Source organism: Lissotriton helveticus, chromosome 4_1, assembly GCF_964261635.1.
Source record: "Lissotriton helveticus chromosome 4_1, aLisHel1.1, whole genome shotgun sequence".
Lineage (NCBI taxonomy): Eukaryota > Metazoa > Chordata > Amphibia > Caudata > Salamandridae > Lissotriton > Lissotriton helveticus.
The window spans coordinates 1,069,435,171-1,069,454,700 of NC_136063.1; the positions used below are offsets into that span (position 1 = coordinate 1,069,435,171).

Consider the following 19,530-nt stretch of genomic DNA (forward strand, 5'->3'; position numbering starts at 1 on the left):
TAGCCCACCTCCAAGGTGATGTACTGCATTAGCAGAACACTCTAAGACCTCTCCATGAGTTGGAACACAAACCGATGTTCAACTTGGCTGCTAGATTTTTTTATTTATTTATTTATTTAATGCGATTTTATATAGCGCAAACTTTACCCGAAGGTGTCAGAGCACTTTACATAAGAACCCGTTGCAAAACATAAGGACTTAGGATTACATACGTTACATAAAAGATACACACAGAAAACAATTGCAAATGTACAAGATGTAAAGTCACACAAAGAGTTGACTGGTGATTATAGTTATCTCAGGATACATAAGGAAGGGATATGAATGGATATACTCTAAGAGTCACATAGGAATGGTAGAGAATACAATGGTCTACTGCATATACTAGTGATTAGAGTTATCTCTATATACATAGGGAAGGGATATGAATGGATATACTCTAGGAGTCACATAGGAATAGTAGAGTACAAAGGTCTACTGCATATACTAGTGATTAGAGTTATCTCTATATGCATAGGGAAGGGATATGAATGGATATACTCTAAGAGTCACATAGGAATGGTAGATAGTACAAAGGTCTACTGCATATACTAGTGGTTAGAGTTATCTCTATATATATAGGGAAGAGATATGAATGGATATACTATAAGAGTCACGTAGGAATAGTAGAGAACCAAGGTCTACTGCATATACTAGTCATTAGAGTTATCTCTATATACATAGGGAAGGGATATGAACGGATATACTCTAAGAGTCTCAAAGGAGTGGTAGAGAGTACAAAGGTCTACTGCATATACTAGTGATTAGAGTTATCTCTATATACAGAAAAGCAGAGTTCCATTTAGTGGAGTTGGAGGGGGATGCAGTCACAGCACCAAGGGAGGGGCAGAGAAGGGCAGGAAAGTGAGCCAAAACGAGAGAGGGAAGCAGATAGTAATGAGTAAGACAGTGAGGAGTGTGTCAGAGGCAACAGGAGAGACAATAGAAAGGTCTCTAGGACAGAGGGAGAGGTCAGAGATCGCTAAAATGGCGGAGGAGAAAGGTAGAAGAAGAAGTGAGTCATAAAAAGAAAATGGCGGGGAGCATAAAGGTCCAAGTCCGAAAGTCCAGGAAGAGGGCTGCCATAGCCTGCAAGTCCGGGGGGAGAAAGGCAGTCCGCAGCAAAGTCACAGCCTCATCGTCCATGAGGAGCTGGGGCAGAGGTGTTCAATCCGGAGACCAGGGGTCAGGGAAGAAAGACCCCAGGCGCCAAGGCAGCTGATCGCAGAACGGGAGGCAGCAAAGTCAAAAGAAAGTTTAAAGGGAAGGAGGAGGGGGCCTCTCACCAGAGCCCAGTTAAACACGATGTGGGTGGTGGCGTTGTGTGTGGGGGGCACAGCTCAGCTAAAAGCAGGCTCTTGGTGGTCCGATAGTCCCTTAGTCTGCCCCCGAACTGACCTGGTGAGCTCCGGAGCTTCCCTGCAGAAAATGGCACCCGCCCGGGTGCAGAGCTGTTGGTGGTGGAGGAGCACGGGGCCTGGAGAGGTGCAGGAGCGCTGGGCTCTCCGTGGCGGGTCGCTGGCTCGCCTGCATCATGGACGCCGTGAGGCCCTGGCGTGCACGGATATTAGCAGGTTGTGGTGTTGCCCACTGCTGAGCACTGTCAGTGCTTGTTGGACTGTGGGGAGGGCACAGAACCCCTCCTTCCTTACATCTTTCTTGCTGGGCTGAGGTGTTTGACATCGCCGAGACACTTACTTTGAATTCCCCCTCGTTTAGTCAATTTTATGCTGAGTACCGGCTGCCATTTTAGGGTCAGGCACGATCAGGCAGGGTTTCGGTTACCTACTGTTTTCTATCCCTGGTCTAGTTGTCCGGTACTGAAATTGCTCACGCTGCTCTTTGATCACACTAGGCCGTATTATTGCGTCCCCGCCTCACTAGCTGGTAGTATTGCTCCCTCCAGAAAACCACGTGTCTGCGCCGATGGCCCCTGTTCCTCCGGTCGCGTTTAGCAGCTCCTCCAATCACGGTATACAGCAACCCGTGCACCACTCATTCAGGGGTCACGATGGTAGTGTAAGCGCTACAAGCCTTCCCAAGCCGCACCGATAAGGCGCATGGATATCAGCAGCCCTTCCTCCCTCCGAGCACGGCGGGCGCCATTTTGCTTCAATCCACAGCTGAAATCACGGAGCTCCGGCGAGGCTCAAAACGGGTCTTATCCCGGTCTGCAAGGCACCCGCTTAGCCTCTACTGTATCAGTAGCATTTTCGCCGCCTCTGGGGTAAGTTTGGCGATATTTGATGGCGCGTATGCACTCAGGACACTGGCGCGGACTGAGAGCCCAGCGCCAGTGTCCTGCACTTCCGACTTCCGAAGTCTCCAGATGATCTAGAGAAGATGATCTAGAGAAGAGTTGAGAAGCCTTACTCCTCTATGTGCCATTACCCTTTGCCCCTTCTGTGCTGTGCCATGGAGCACAAGTTCCACTCATCTGATTTTCCCGGTAGCGCTGTTGCTCTGGACCGCAGCAAATGCAGTCAACTTCATACCTTCATGCTTCTTCTGTCTGTGTGCCAAGCAGATTCTAGACCTGCATGTACTGTCTAACATGTTCAGACTCATACTCTTTGCTTTTCCCAAAGCCAACTACTGCTATATGCCACCACTGAGATCATGTTCACTGTGAGCCTCCCCACTGCTGAGACACTGATGTACCAGTAAGCATGAACCAACTTGGGTCTAGTGAACTCTTGCTACATTTATTTCATATTACTGTCCGTCCTGACCCACATTACGCATACATATTAAGCCAATTGTGCTACATTTTGTATCATATTGTAAGAAATGTAATTTAACAAGAATCAAACTATATATGTTTCTAAATGGAATAATGCTGACTGGAAATTTTAAGTATTGTATTTTACCTCTGTGTTATCTGTATCACGCATTTTACTCGACACCTCCCTCCCAGAGCAAGCCTTAACTGCTCGATCTTGACTCCCTGAAAATCAAAGTCTGAAAATGAGGCACTTGGCAATTTAGTGAGCTCAAAAATTAAAATATCTGTCTCCAATGGGTCTCCAATGGGTCAAGGGACAACAGATAAAACTTGCTAGACTAACTTCCCTTTTGCCCGTGAAGCATAACGGTCAACATGTCTTACAAAGGTGATCCGGCAGGAGAAATGAGCCTAGGTATCTCATCTTAATGGCTTTACAATTGACATGTATTGTATTTTCATTTCCTGAATAACAACTTCAGTGGTAAAGACCCAGTTTAACACAGCTACAGAATTGCCTAATTTGCAGTACTAGAATCGGTTTTGGGGGCATTAAGGAGGGATTCACTATTGCCTTTTCTGGGTATTAAATAAAATATCTACTGATCCAGGCTAAAAACAATTCAACATTCAGAAAGCCAGAAAAATTGACGAAGGGTGCCAGATTGTTTGCTTGGCAAGTTCTTAAGTCGCGTAAATGATGGAAGTCTTAACAAAACGTATAGATGTTTGAAGAGGTCAGATAACCCCCGGTGAGTTAGTGGGTTCCAAATAATAATTACCATATGATTTGAAGAGATTATTGACCCAAATGTTATCAAAATATTTAAAGGCTGCAGCTTCAAGCCACAGGACAGAATAATAACCATCCATGGTGAGGATGGATGCCTTTTATTTTGATTGGCTTGCTGGCATGGCCCCCCTCCAAGGGATCCTTGAGTGATCCTAAAACCCATGCTCCCTATCTACGATTTCAATTAGAACATGGGGTAAGGCGCTGTATCCTACTCTTACGTATGGGCATACTCCCATTAGCAACAGTTTTAGCCAGTTGGGACGGTGCAAATAACTCTAAAGGCATATGTGAATTGTGTCACGTTGAACAACAAGATTTGCTTCATGTTTTATTAATTTGTCCTAATTCAAGTATGGTAGAGGCTCGACGACGATATATAATTCCAATTCAATTAAAGTACAATGCTATTTTATCAAATGATTTAATCTTGCTGTGCAATCCTCCAGTAAATGAATTTGTATGCTATAATCTGTTTAAGTTTTTGAAAACATTTTTTAAAGCTGTTTTAAAGGTAAAGTTCATAATTTTAATATACTTATACCATCAAATGCTGTCTAAGCGGACCGTAATACATTGTTATTTCTCCATCTCAGAAAGAGTTTTAAAAATGTTATCTTAATTCACTAATAATAATTTTATGTATGTATTTGTTGGTCTCAGATGAGGTCTGAATCAAATAAGTATGACATGATATGAGTGATCCTCGTCATCAATTGCAAAAATATTCACATTTCATATCCATTAGGAATGTGTTAATTTTCCTTGGAATCACTACTGATTTCTTATGTTGCCTCTACTGTGTAACGTTCTAGCCCCATGGTGATAATATTCATTCATGTTTAGAACAATCGGTTTACGGGTCAACTAATTTTACAACTTAGAGCCAAATCACCTTGAGGAACTTAGGAAACTTTGATTGTAACCACTCATTTGCCTTTTTTATTTGTTACCTGGATTTAATCATGCAACCAAGGAATTCACTTGGAGGCCTGGGGGTCTGTCAGATGGGGCTATGTGATTCAACTACAAAATGAGACAAGCTTAGAATTACCCTAAGTCAAGTGATGGAACATTCTGTATCGAGTCATTTAGTAATGGAGTATGCACTCTTCCTTACAGGTATACGACCGCATTGTGTCCATCTCATCTCGTGAGGGTGAAACTATTGAGTTGGACAAACCTGTCATGGCTGAAGGCAATGTGGAGGTGTGGCTCAGTGCTCTGCTGAAAGAGTCACAATCATCATTGCATATAGTGATCCGCCAGGCAGCTCTTAGTATCCAGGACAGTGCTTTTCATTTAATAGAGTTTCTGTCTTCTTTTCCAGCTCAGGTAGGTCTGTGAAGTCTTGAAGTTCCAGACAAATGAAAACTGTGATAGCGTTTTTTGAACTTAACTCAAAATGTGTTTGTAAATGCATTATGTCTGATCCAGAAATGTTTTATTTTAGTTCTGTGCATTTAAAAAAAAATGGCTACCAGACCGAGGTGGAGCCAAGGGATTGTATGCTATTTCTGTTGATTGCCTAAAAATTGAAAACAATTGAGAGAACAAAAATTAAAATGTGTCCCCAACTGGCTGTACCCTGCAAGTTGTAGTAAATATTGAAATCAATTGGTGATATTTTATCTTTTTCACAACATTCTATATTTTGTTTGTACTTTTAGTATGCTTAAGTCAAAACTGAGGATAAGGCAGGTTCTTTGTCTATCCCTTGTGCTGTTCTTTTATTCCTATGTACATTAATCTCTGTGATGCCCACAGAAAAACCTGATACGCTGCTCTTTCCTCAATCTAAGAGTATAGAAAGCCTACAAACGAATTCTCTGTGAAATCTGGGTTAATATATCACTGAATTTTGTGAAATATTTTGCATAAAATGCAGTGATATAAAAACCCAGATTTCACAGAGAATCATGAAATGTAGAAAATACTCCACTGTTCCCTGTAAAATATGGATTTTGTTGGACCCGGCCCTTTTTGGCAGGGTCACCCCGAAACTTTTTGCTTTTTCCTAGCCTGTTTCTGTGACCTGGTGTTGGTGATTTTAGGCCTCTGCGCACTTTTTCACTGTGGTACAGTGTAAAGTGCGTGAGCTCTCTGTGTATGTGTGGTGAGTGACCTGCCCTCCCATAGGAATGCATGGGGAATATGTGTGACCATGGTAGTTCCTGATGTGTGGGGAGTGCAGGGTCGAGTTTGGTATGTGCGAACGCGTGAGATTGAATGCTGCGTAATGATGTATGTGGCATGAATGTGTCTAGTATGGAAGTGCCACTTCTAGACATCGGTGTGCGTGTGTAGTGAGTCTGCTGGCACGTGATTGGCTGGAGCCTGGCTCCAGGAGTGCCTGGGCCTGCTTGTGGATTGACTGTCTGGTTTGAGGGTGACAGGGGCTGGGGAGCCCCCAGGAGGTTGTCTGAGTCATCCCGTGGTTGAATGACTGCATCTGCAACTAGAGTGGTGGGAGGAGATAGCACCTGGGAGTGAATAGGGCTGTGCCTGCCTGCCACAATGCTGGCTCCACCTCCTGCTGGGCGACTGTCGCCTCTGCCCCTCACACTGAAAAGAAGGAAAAAGCCAGGAAGCCCAAAGGCTCCAGCAACACCCAGAACTGGTTTAGACCGGGCTCAGGGCCCACTTGCACAAAGACTTCAAAGACTTTTAGGGGTATAAGAGAAGGACCCCTGACAACAGATTTTTAGATTCTACAATCAAGAGGAACCTCTGCCAGAAGAAGGACCGCTGAAGGAACCAAAGGAAGACTGCCTTGCTGTGTGCTCTAAGGGCTGACCTGTTCTGCTGTTCAACTGAAGGAGAGAAGAAGAGGGGCTTTGCTGTGTGCTGTGTCCCTACCTGCTTGAAATACCAAGACTTTGCTGTGTGCTGTGTCTCTGCAAGAATCTCCAAGGGCCTGAGAAGAGCTGGCCTCCTGTCCTGGAACCCAGGGTTAAAAGGTTCCCAAGAAACTGAACGAAGCTGCAAAGATCGTGCTGTTTTTGCCTGGAGCGTGAGTTTGTCAACTGCTGCTTGAGGGTTTAGATCGGTGTGCTCATCAGCACACGGTTTGCAATGGTCGGAGGTCTGTGGTGCCTCCCCTCGTGAATTCTGCCCTAAAACAACATCTGTGACCCGGAGGGCGGCCTAGCCATGGCCAACGCCCACAAAACCTTGTTGCCGCTAAAGTTTTCCGCTGCCAGGGGACCGTAAATCGTCCAGCGATCTCGCTGTACCTTGCCGGCGCTTCAGAGATGAAGATCGAGCCCGCTGCTCTCCCATTGGACGAGGGAGTCGAGCCCCCTCACTAACGCCGCGCTGGGATTGGTCCCAGAACTGCCGCGTCATCATCTGAGCCGGGCAGCCATTGTTTAGAGGCTACAGCATCATTAGGGGCTCGTCCCGGGGGCCGCACTGCCATTGGCTGACTCCCGGGCGTCTGCGGAGGCTCGTTTGCAGAGCCGCGACCGGATTGGAGGAGAGACCCGTCCTCGCCGAGGGAGCCGCGCTCAAGGCCGAAGAGAGACCCGTTCTCACCGTAGGAGCAGCGCGTGTATTCCTTGCCCCAGGCCTGCCGTCCCAGTCAAGAAGTGCCGGATTAGTTCCCCGCCGCTCGCTGGATTGTCGAGAGCGGGCTGAGAGCTGAAGGGACCAGCCGGGGCAGGTTTAAAGGCTTCTCGCATGCTGAGGCTTCCGAGAGAACAAGACGGTGAGGCGCACGTGTGAGGGCTCGCGCATATAGAGCGAAGTGCTGATTTTGATCGTACCGCCCTAGTGAACACTCCAGTGATATTTTTGAGAGACTTGACAATTCAAATAAGTGAATAACTTCCTAGAACTAAGTGAAACCCTTAAGAATACATGCAACCATTAAGAAAAAACGCAACTACCTTGTAACTGACCTTTTTACTTTGCTAAACTAGATAAAGCTATATTTTTATATACCTACCTGTGTGGTCTCAATTTGTGGTATACTGTTGGGGTCATTGTGGTTATTAAGTGCAAATACTAACGCATTGCCTTGGGGATAAGCCTGTCTGCTCCTGCCAAGCTACCTAGAGGGTGAGCAGGCATTATCTACAGTGTGTGCCTCCTTTGCCCTGACTAGAAGCAAGGGTCCCTATTTGGATAAAGGTACTTACCTCTACCAACTAGAGACCCCCAGTTCTAACATTGTTGGACAGCGGTGAGGTTTTGAACTAGTATTTGCACTTGACCTGCCGTGATTTTGTGTACACCACTGGTCTAGTTTAGTGGCAGATGAGAGAAAATGACAGGGCGGGATGCCAGTAGAAGGGGAGGTTCCCATAGATCAGGAATCCCTTGCTGAGTCCAGTGCCCAATCCCTGTTCCTGACCCTGTGTGGGTAGATGGAAGAGAGGGAGTGTGGAGGAGAAATGGCTTGCTTGGGAGGGTGGTTATCCCCTGAGTGTAGTGTGTGTGTCTGGATTCCCCAGTATGGTATGATCCAGTGGTGGCAGCTAAAATGTGTCCAGTGCGGGAAGTCCCAATCCCAGTTCCCAGAGTATGGTGCCTGGTGCTCAGTAAGAGGGGTACAGGTTGAGAGTCAGGGGCAGTGAGGAAGTGTCTCACCAGTCTGGATGGGGGGTGTATGGATGAGTGGTGTGTTGAACTGGAGGAGTTGGTGTGAGTTTTTTTTAAAGGAGCTTGCACGGGAGGTGTACCTCTGGTGGTGTGCAGGAGGTCCTGCAGAGGCACTGGACAAGAAGGTGGACGTCTGACGGTGTGCTAGATGTCTTGCAGAGGCATTAGGGAGTGATTCTAAGAGTAGTGGCTTGTGTATCTGATGATCCTGTGTAGGGGAAGAATTTCATGTGTAGCCCAGCTAGGTCCCAGTAGGATGGTAGGGGTTCACGTCCTGTCTCAGTGGAGGCGGAGTGAGTGTGGGACGGTGTGTCCCACGTTGGCCCGAAACCCTGTCTCAGGGCCTGGAGGGTTCCCTAAGGGAGTGCCAGGTCAGGGGCCTAGGCTGTACTTACAGGTCATTTGAGAAGGATCTTCCTGTGTCTAGAGGACGGGGAGTGTCGGTAACCAGAACTCCGGCGATCCTGGTGTTGAGAAGTACCTCTCCTAGTGGAGGGTGCAGGAGTCCTAGTTCGCTGGGCATTTGACCGTCCAGAGCGCTTGATCATTTGTGGGGCCTCTGGAGGTCGTTCCCCGAGGAGGGGGAGGCCAGGTTCAGGTTCAGCCTGACCTGGAGGTAAGGGCATCTGTTATCAGTGTCCTGACCAGTTTGCTTAAAGGGGTACCGCTCCAAGGTGGGAGGGTGCAGAACTCTGGAAGGGGGTGCAGAGGGACGGTGTCCTTGTCTCTGACCCCGGTGCAACCTGAGAGTTTAGATCCTAGGTTGGGAGATTAGGAAACTTCCAGGTCAAGAAGGAATCTCCGCCAAAGTAGATCAGCTGAAGAGACTGAGGGGGCTGCCCTTGCTGTGTGATCTGGGGCTCACCTGCAGTTTGTTGTTTCTACTAAGGTAGAGGAAAGGGGACTTTGCTGTGTGCTGTGTCCACCCTCCTGCTTGAAGAGGGACTGTGCTCTGTTCTTTGTACCTCCGAAGTGAAATAGTTTCCAGATCCCAGGTGGTAGACCAGTTGATGGAGAGAGGTCCTGATCTGGTGGGAGAGATGTGTTTTGGTGGGTGCTTCCCTGGGAGGGTGCAGAACCAGAGAAGTAGAGGTAGGGTGGGGCATTCTTGCCCGTGACCTCTGGTCAGCCTGAGGGTATGGTCCCTAGGTTGAAGGATCAGTGGTAGTTGTAGCTACACTGAGAAGGAGAGTGGAGAATGGCTATTGTGTGCCAGGGGTTACTGCCCCCCACTCTGTGGATTGGTCAGGACCTGTGACATTTGGATGGCCTAGGGCCTGGTCCTGGCCGTGGATGACTAGAGAGTACCAGTGGGGGTATCCTAGTTGTGCCAGAGAGCTCCTGTTGAGAGAAATCCATGTGGGTCCAGAGTGGCGCAAAACCGGAGGGTGTCCCTGCCGTGCGGGCCCGTGTCCGTGTTTTGTCGCCCAAAGCAGGGAAGCCCATCAGTGGAGTGATTGGTCTACCCTGCATTTTGGCTGGAAGGGGGTTGTGTTGGACCCGGCCCTTTTTGGCAGGGTCACCCCGAAACTTTTTGCTTTTTCCTAGCCTGTTTCTGTGACCTGGTGTTGGTGATTTTAGGCCTCTGCGCACTTTTTCACTGTGGTACAGTGTAAAGTGCGTGAGCTCTCTGTGTATGTGTGGTGAGTGACCTGCCCTCCCATAGGAATGCATGGGGAATATGTGTGACCATGGTAGTTCCTGATGTGTGGGGAGTGAAGGGTCGAGTTTGGTATGTGCGAACTCGTGAGATTGAATGCTGCGTAATGATGTATGTGGCATGAATGTGTCTAGTGTGGAAGTGCTACTTCTAGACATGGGTGTTCGTGTGTAGTGAGTCTGCTGGCACGTGATTGGCTGGAGCCTGGCTCCAGGAGTGCCTGGACCTGCTTGTGGATTGACTGTCTGGTTTGAGGATGACAGGGGCTGGGGAGCCCCCAGGAGGTTGTCTGAGTCAGCCCGTGGTTGAATGACTGCATCTGCAACTAGAGTGGTGGGAGGAGATAGCACCTGGGAGTGAATAGGGCTGTGCCTGCCTGCCACAAATGCTGGCTCCGTCTCCTGCTGGGCGACTGTTGCCTCTGCCCCTCACACTGAAAAGAAGGAAGAAGCCAGGAAGCCCAAAGGCTCCAGCAACACCCAGAACTGGTTTAGACCGGGCTCAGGGCCCACTTGCACAAAGACTTCAAAGACTTTTAGGGGTATAAGAGAAGGACCCCTGACAACAGATTTTTAGATTCTACAAACAAGAGGAACCTCTGCCAGAAGAAGGACCGCTGAAGGAACCAAAGGAAGACTGCCTTGCTGTGTGCTCTAAGGGCTGACCTGTTCTGCTGTTCAACTGAAGGAGAGAAGAAGAGGGGCTTTGCTGTGTGCTGTGCCCCTACCTGCTTGAACTACCAAGACTTTGCTGTGTGCTGTGTCTCTGCAAGAATCTCCAAGGGCCTGAGAAGAGCTGGCCTCCTGTCCTGGAACCCAGGGTTAAAAGGTTCCCAAGAAACTGAACAAAGCTGCAAAGATCGTGCTGTTTTTGCCTGGAGCGTGAGTTTGTCAACTGCTTCTTGAGGGTTTAGATCGGTGTGCTCGTCGGCACATGGTTTGCGAGGGTCGGAGGTCTGTGGTGCCTGCCCTCGTGAATTCTGCCCTAAAACAACATCTGTGACCCGGAGGGCGGCCTAGCCGTGGCCAACGCCCACAAAACCTTGTTGCTGCTAAAGTTTTCCGCTGCCAGGGGACCGTAAATCGTCCCGTGATCTTGTCGTACCTTGCCAGCGCTTCAGAGACGAAGATCGAGCCCGCTGCTCTCCCATTGGTCAAGGGAGTCGAGCCCCCACACTAACGCCAAGCTGGGATTGGTCCCAGCACCGCCGTGTCATCATCTGAGCCGGGCAGCCATGGGTTAGAGGCTACAGCATCATTAGGGGCTCGTCCCGGGAGCCGCACTGCCATTGTCTGACTCCCGGGCATCTGCGGAGGCTCGTTTGCAGAGCCGCAACCAGATTGGAGGAGAGACCCGTCCTCGCCGAGGGAGCCGCGCTCAAGGCCGAAGAGAGACCCGTTCTCACCGTAGGAGCAGCGCGTGTATTCCTTGCCCCTGGAATGCCGTCCCAGTCAAGAAGTGCCGGATTAGTTCCCCGTCGCTCGCTGGATTGTCGAGAGCGGGCGGAGAGCTGAAGGGACCGGCCGGGGCAGGTTTGAAGGCTTCTCGCACGCTGAGGCTTCTGAGGGAACAAGACGGTGAGGCGCACGTGTGAGGGCTCGCGCATATAGAGCGAAGTGCTGATTTTGATCGTACCTCCCCAGTGAACACTCTAGTGATATTTTTGAGAGACTTGACAATTCAAATAAGTGAATAACTTCCTAGAACTAAGTGAAACCCTTAAGAATACGTGCAACCATTAAGAAGAAACACAACATATGAAAAATTCCCCCGTGGTCACTATTTACTTTATCATGCGATCAATCTCATCAAATTATTTCATTAGCCTTCTAATCCATATAGGTACAACACCATCCACAAGTTTCATTTTATAGTTTTATTTGTATTTATTATTTCTGTAGTATATAAAAATATATTTTTTATTTTTTTATTTTTCAATACTTTAGTACACTTTTTCCATATACATAGGTAACATGATTTATCATATAGATTGGATTATTTTATAAAAAGTGCATTGCATCATATCAGAGAAAAACTTTCGTAATGTCTACCCAAATCAAAAAGTTACATAATACAAAAACATCACCCTAATATATACACATCACTCTCCCATCACACTTGCACAGTCATAGAAATTCACACTTATACTACTCTCAGTCTTCTCCCAATCATAGTCAGATCCTATAATAGAGGTAACACAGTTGTTGCTTGTGTGTAGTTATACGCCAGGTCTACGCGCGTTTCGGTGGAGTAAGACCACCTTCCTCAGGACCAGGATACAAAGTTTTTCCTTCCTCTCTGTGTATATACAGGGTACCTGAAATTAAAAACAAGGTGTAATGTACCTAAGGCTTAACCTGTAAAGAAGGTCACTTACAGCAATCTACATTTCTTGTCATAATACTCATTTTGTACATTAGCTAAGAAACACCACATTGCATCTAGGGCAATCAGGCTGTGGGGTACAGGCTTAGTGTAACGATGTACTTCCCAATGCTATATGATTCATCTGGTGATGCGACTCCAATAATGATTAGACCATGAGAGACTCTGTCTTGATATCAAATACCCGCGTATATAGTAGTGTCTCTTTTACCTAAGATTAATGTAACCAAAGATTCGGATTAAGCTCTCACCTAGTCTTTGTTGTGTGGTGAGGGTATCTGCATATCCTTATACCAAAGGGGAAACTTTTCCACTGTTATAGACAAGTCTATAGTTACATCCTAAAAGAAATAGTGGAGTATAGGTATTAAAAAACTTTCTAGCGAGATTTATCTGACTAATATAATAGGGCAAAGGGCTAAAGCATACCTCAGGTTTATTGTAAAGCCTCAATACGAAGTATTTTTTAATTCAGTCTATTTTATCTGGCAAGACGTCTCCTGGTGAAGTTCTCGTCGTAAAGATCCCTAAATGAAATAGGTACATCATTGTATAATTACATCTTATAATTTACTATGTTGACAAAGGTTGCATTACAGTATTTTATATTCGGGACCAACCTTTCGTTTTAAAGGGGGATTTCCAAATACTTTAATCTTCTTTGCTGTTTGCAGTGCGGAGCCCACTTTGTATTTCTTATAGGCGTTTCACTCTTTTAGTAGTTCAACCTAAAATACGAAGTATTATATTGTCAGCCCATCTCCATATATTAAAAGTCTGAACTATAGTTCTAGGCAGAGACAAGTTTTTTCTTTATCTAGGTAAAACGATTGCAGCAATTCCAACCGACTCAGATGTCATCTAAATTTTGATTAGTTCTAATGGTCCTATCTACGTTCAGTCGTTCAGGGGTGCATTTTGTAGGTAGTGCAATTAGATCATCTATCAGACGTAATCAAATGGTGTTTTACCCCATGCGGCAGATGGTAACTGATATTATAATAAGTCTACCTTACGTATGACTAGTCAGCTTATTGCTAGCCCACCCTCTAGGACTAATCTTGTATCGAGGCATGAAGCGAGCTTCAAGTTTAATTCAAAATAGCCAGGTACCTTTGCTAAGGATTTCACTACCGTTATCCCGTAGTGGTCTCTTCTAGTTTAAATTCATACCTTTTATCTCCAAAGGTGTCGGGGCATTCGGTCGTCTTGCCACGTATCGAGGTTGCTGCAGATAGGGGATTCGTACCTACACTCGAATGATTTAAATAGGGGCCGTGAGTATGTGAGCTGCGGAATTCGGCGTCGAGTCACCCGGAAGTAATTACCCTCAATTATAATAAAGATTGAGTATGGGCGCCATGTTGAAATAGGTTCAATTCATTTGGAACGTGTTGTTACTTCCAATATAAGTTATGTTTGTTACTTTATATTTAGCAGGAGTCCATCATATTTGCGTGGGTTCCTGCGCAACGATATTATTTATATAAAGGTTGGCGGTATCCGAGATACAAAATGACGATGTCTCGTATAACGCGGGCGCCCCTTAATCGAGTGTACTGAAGGTCATTTCCTATTGACCAGACCCTGCGCCATGTTGGAATGGGTTTGACTTATTAATTTACCATTGGCAGGCAGAGCTATACATTTGATAAGCAACAACTAAATAATTTTAGCTACATTTATAGAAAAAAAGCAAATTATCCATTGTAATTTGAAGGCATGTGTTATATCGAATTAATTTACCAATTTGATTGTCAAATATCCTATTACAGGATAGATGGTTTATAGTGCGTAGAACATCCTCCATATCTTAATTAACCTGTTATAGGACAGTGAGTTTGTGATGCATAAAACTCAGATCTAATATTGATAATGATTAATGCTCTTATTATTAAACAGGTCTCAGAGATGGATGTAAGATTTAAGGATTGAGAACATAGGTGACAGTTACATTACATTGAGACCACTTCGACATACTTAGTTGAATACAGTGGGTTTTTAGTAGGGATGGTCATATTACGTTTGTTTAGTAACAAACCAGGCTATATTTTCATTTAGACCCCTACGTACACTGTCAAATTGGAATATCCAAAAACTCTCTCGTTTTTTGCGAGTATGTTCCATTGATTGGCCCATTTTGAGTTGAACTTTTTCAAGAATGCACCAACGTAGTTCTGTCTCATTGTGGTTTAAATCTACACAATGTTGGACTAAAGGTGCTGATGTTTTTTTTAGTCTGACTGCCGACTTATGTTCACTGAATCTCGTCCGAAATTCCCTCCCGGTCTCACCAATATACGCGAGACCGCATGGACATAGAATAATATAAATCACGTTACTACTCCTGCAGTTTGTCAGAGATCTAAGTGTGACTTTAAAGTTATTATAGTCCACTGAGTCGGTTAGAATTGCTGCATCATAAGCGTGACAAGATCCACACTTGTGGTTGCCCAAGACTGGTTTTTGGCATACTAAAGATGTCTGAATGTAGCCTACCAATTCAGGGATGAGTGGTTTATGACACACGTGATTCTCTCTGAGGGTTTCCGTTTGGTATCCCTGAATTACAAGATTAAAAACATCATTAATAAGAATTGGAGTATATTGGAAACAGAAGAGAGTGGGACTTTTTCCACCAAACCTCTGGTGGCGTATAGAAGAAATAAAAACCTAAAAGACTACCTAATCCATACCAGAAACAAACAGAAGGTAGGCTACACTCAGACATCTTTAGTATGCCAAAAACCAGTCTTGGGCAACCACAAGTGTGGATCTTGTCACGCTTGTGATGCAGCAATTCTAACCGACTCAGTGGACTATAATAACTTTAAAGTCACACTTAGATCTCTGACAAACTGCAGGAGTAGTAACGTGATTTATATTATTCTATGTCCATGCGGTCTCGCGTATATTGGTGAGACCGGGAGGGAATTTCGGACGAGATTCAGTGAACATAAGTCGGCAGTCAGACTAAAAAAAACATCAGCACCTTTAGTCCAACATTTTTTAGATTTAAACCACAATGAGACAGAACTACGTTGGTGCATTCTTGAAAAAGTTCTGCTCAAAATGGGCCAATCAATGGAACATACTCGCAAAAAACAAGAGAGTTTTTGGATATTCCAATTTGACAGTGTACGTAGGGGTCTAAATGAAAATATAGCCTGGTTTGTTAGTAAACAAACGTAATATGACCATCCCTACTAAAAACCCACTGTATTCAACTAAGTATGTCAAAGTGGTCTCAATGTAATGTAACTGTCACCTATGTTCTCAATCCTTAAATCTTACATCCATCTCTGAGACCTGTTTAATAATAAGAGCATTAACCATTATCAATATTAGATCTGAGTTTTATGTATCACAAACTCACTGTCCTATAACAGGTTAATTAAGATATGGAGGATGTTCTACGCACTATAAACCATCTATCCTGTAATAGGATATTTGACAATCAAATTGGTAAATTAATTCGATATAACACATGCCTTCAAATTACAATGGATAATTTGCTTTTTTTCTATAAATGTAGCTAAAATTATTTAGTTGTTGCTTATCAAATGTATAGCTCTGCCTGCCAATGGTAAATTAATAAGTCAAACCCATTCCAACATGGCGCAGGGTCTGGTCGACAGGAAATGACCTTCAGTACACTCGATTAAGGGCTGCCCGCGTTATACGAGACATCATCATTTTGTATCTCAGATACCGCCAACCTTTATATAAATAATATCGTTGCGCAGGAACCCACGCAAATATGATGGACTCCTGCTAAATATAAAGTAACAAACATAACTTATATTGGAAGTAACAACACGTTCCAAATGAATTGAACCTATTTCAACATGGCGCCCATACTCAATCTTTATTATAATTGAGGGTAATTACTTCCGGGTGACTAGACGCCGAATTCCGCAGCTCACATACTCACGGCCCCTATTTAAATCATTCGAGTGTAGGTACGAATCCCCTATCTGCAGCAACCTCGATACATGGCAAGACGACCGAATGCCCCGACACCTTTGGAGATAAAAGGTATGAATTTAAACTAGAAGAGACCACTACGGGATAACGGTAGTGAAATCCTTAGCAAAGGTACCTGGCTATTTTGAATTAAACTTGAAGCTCGCTTCATGCCTCGATACAAGATTAGTCCTAGAGGGTGGGCTAGCAATAAGCTGACTAGTCATACGTAAGGTAGACTTATTATAATATCAGTTACCATCTGCCGCATGGGGTAAAACACCATTTGATTACGTGTGATAGATGATCTAATTGCACTACCTACAAAATGCACCCCTGAACGACTGAACGTAGATAGGACAATTAGAACTAATCAAAATTTAGATGACATCTGAGTCGGTTGGAATTGCTGCAATCGTTTTACCTAGATAAAGAAAAAACTTGTCTCTGCCTAGAACTATAGTTCAGACTTTTAATATATGGAGATGGGCTGACAATATAATACTTCGTATTTTAGGTTGAACTACTAAAAGAGTGAAACGCCTATAAGAAATACAAAGTGGGCTCCGCACTGCAAACAGCAAAGAAGATTAAAGCCTTTGGAAATCCCCCTTTAAAACGAAAGGTTGGTCCCGAATATAAAATACTGTAACGCAACCTTTGTCAACATAGTAAATTATAAGATGTAATTATACAATGATGTACCTATTTCATTTAGGGATCTTTACGACGAGAACTTCACCAGGAGACGTCTTGCCAGATAAAATAGACTGAATTAAAAAATACTTCGTATTGAGGCTTTACAATAAACCTGAGGTATGCTTTAGCCCTTTGCCCTATTATATTAGTCAGATAAATCTCGCTAGAAAGTTTTTTAATACCTATACTCCACTATTTCTTTTAGGATGTAACTATAGACTTGTCTATAACAGTGGAAAAGTTTCCCCTTTGGTATAAGGATATGCAGATACCCTCACCACACAACAAAGACTAGGTGAGAGCTTAATCCAAATCTTTGGTTACAGTAATCTTAGGTAAAAGAGACACTACTATATACGCGGGTATTTGATATTAAGACAGAGTCTCTCATGGTCTAATCATTATTGGAGTCGCATCACCAGATGAATCATATAGCATTGGGAAGTACATCGTTACACTAAGCCTGTACCCCACAGCCTGATTGCCCTAGATGCAATGTGGTGTTTCTTAGCTAATGTACGAAATGAGTATTATGACAAGAAATGTAGATTGCTGTAAGTGACCTTCTTTACAGGTTAAGCCTTAGGTACATTACACCTTGTTTTTAATTTCAGGTACCCTGTATATACACAGAGAGGAAGGAAAAACTTTGTATCCTGGTCCTGAAGAAGGTGGTCTTACTCCATCGAAACGCGCGTAGACCTGGCGTATAACTACACACAAGCAACAACTGTGTTACCTCTATTATAGGATCTGACTATGATTGGGAGAAGACTGAGAGTAGTATAAGTGTGAATTTGTATGACTGTGCAAGTGTGATGGGAGAGTGATGTGTATATATTAGGGTGATGTTTTTGTATTATGTAACTTTTTGATTTGGGTAGACATTACGAAAGTTTTTCTCTGATATGATGCAATGCACTTTTTATAAAATAATCCAATCTATATTATAAATCATGTTACCTATGTATATGGAAAAAGTGAACTAAAGTATAAAAAAGAAAAAAAGAAAAAATATATTTTTATATACTACAGAAATAATAAATACAAATAAAACTATAAAATGAAACTTGTTGATGGTGTTGTACCTATATGGATTAGAAGGCTAATGAAATAATTTGATGAGATTGATCGCATGATAAAGTAAATAGTGACCACGGGGGAATTTTTCATATGTTGTGTTGTTTTTTCCTCTCTTTTCCCTGGTCCTTGAAGTATTATTAGAGGGGGTCCCGTTATTTATGCTATACCGTTAAGAAGAAATGCAACTACCTTGTAACTGACCTTTTTACTTTGCTAAACTAGATAAAGCTATATTTTTATATACCTACCTGTGTGGTCTCAATTTTTGGTTTACTGTTGGGGTCATTGTGGTTATTAAGTGCAAATACTAACGCATTGCCTTGGGGATAAGCCTGTCTGCTCGTGCCAAGCTACCTAGAGGGTGAGCAGGGGTTATCTACAGTGTGTGCCCCCTTTGCCCTGACTAGAAGCAAGGGTCCCTATTTGGATAAAGGTACTTACCTCTACCAACTAGAGACCCCCAGTTCTAACAGATTTCATCATCATGACAGTCCACAAACCACTCTGCAGAGGTGTTTACCATTGCCAGGATTACTAGTATTATGAGGCATTAAAGAGCTCATTATGCAGCGAAAAACCTACTTATTTGACACATTTTGTGGCAGTATTCTTTTTATCGATTTGAGCTAAAGCATTTTTGGTGTAAAACTTTTTTGGCAAACTATATTATTAATCTGATAAATTCATGAGTATATGCTAAAACATTGCAGCCACAGAATTGTATAAATCCACAGGCACTTATCAATGTCAATTGTCTTATCAACAATTTCTTCATGAAAAGGTAAAGAAAAGCTAAATATTCCAACTCCAAACAGTGTGATTATTAGTTACACTACATAAAACAGCATTTTCACATAGGAGAAATAACAGGAAATGGCAGTGGTTATAGAATACTTGGACAGCACCTCCCTCGCAATTTAATCCCTACGCTGTTAATTGATAAGTGTCATTTTTCACATAGGAGAAATAACAGGAATGGCAGTGGTTATAGAATACTTGGTCAGCACCTCCCTCGCAATTTAATCCCTACGCTGTTAATTGATAAGTGTCATTTTAGTGTGCTCATGTTGGGCACTGTGCCATTAATCAGTGTCCTCTCCTGTAGACGAGAGGGGAAAACCGTTCTCAAATACAACATAACTATCAAAGTTTTTTTAACAGAGCACAACCATTCACATGTAGTAGGTTTGACTTAGTAGTCAATAAGATTTTAATAAACCCCAGTTGGATAGCAATGCATCAATAGAACAGTCAACAGATGTCGATACTAATGATAACTAAAGTTCAAACAATTTGTAACAGTTTCATGAGTCCTGATGGTGTTGACTCAAAGTGCAGTATAGGAAACACACACAGCCGATCAGTACGACTTTTTCAAGGCTCAATTGGAAAACGTTCTTAGACCAAAAACTCCCAGTGAAATATGAACAGGGCCCCACACAGTTTTTGGGGGATTTCAGATATTCTCCAATATTAAGATAGGTTCTACGCCACTTAAAAAGTTTTCATGGTGTGTCCAAACGAAGTTTTTAACACGAGGCAGATTCAAAAATCCGTTGTATTGTAGTACTGGTA

At 43.9% G+C, this 19,530-nt stretch overlaps 1 protein-coding gene across 1 annotated transcript in view; it reads left to right on the plus strand.

Moving 5' to 3' along the window:
- The window catches only part of DNAH5 (dynein axonemal heavy chain 5), a 5,174,212-nt gene that overhangs the window by 1,958,672 nt on the left and 3,196,010 nt on the right, over positions 1-19,530 (plus strand). The window contains exon 33 of the mRNA XM_078687662.1: positions 4,680-4,892. Within this exon, the coding sequence (XP_078543788.1) occupies positions 4,680-4,892 (213 nt within the window). The remainder of the gene's footprint in view (positions 1-4,679; positions 4,893-19,530) is intronic.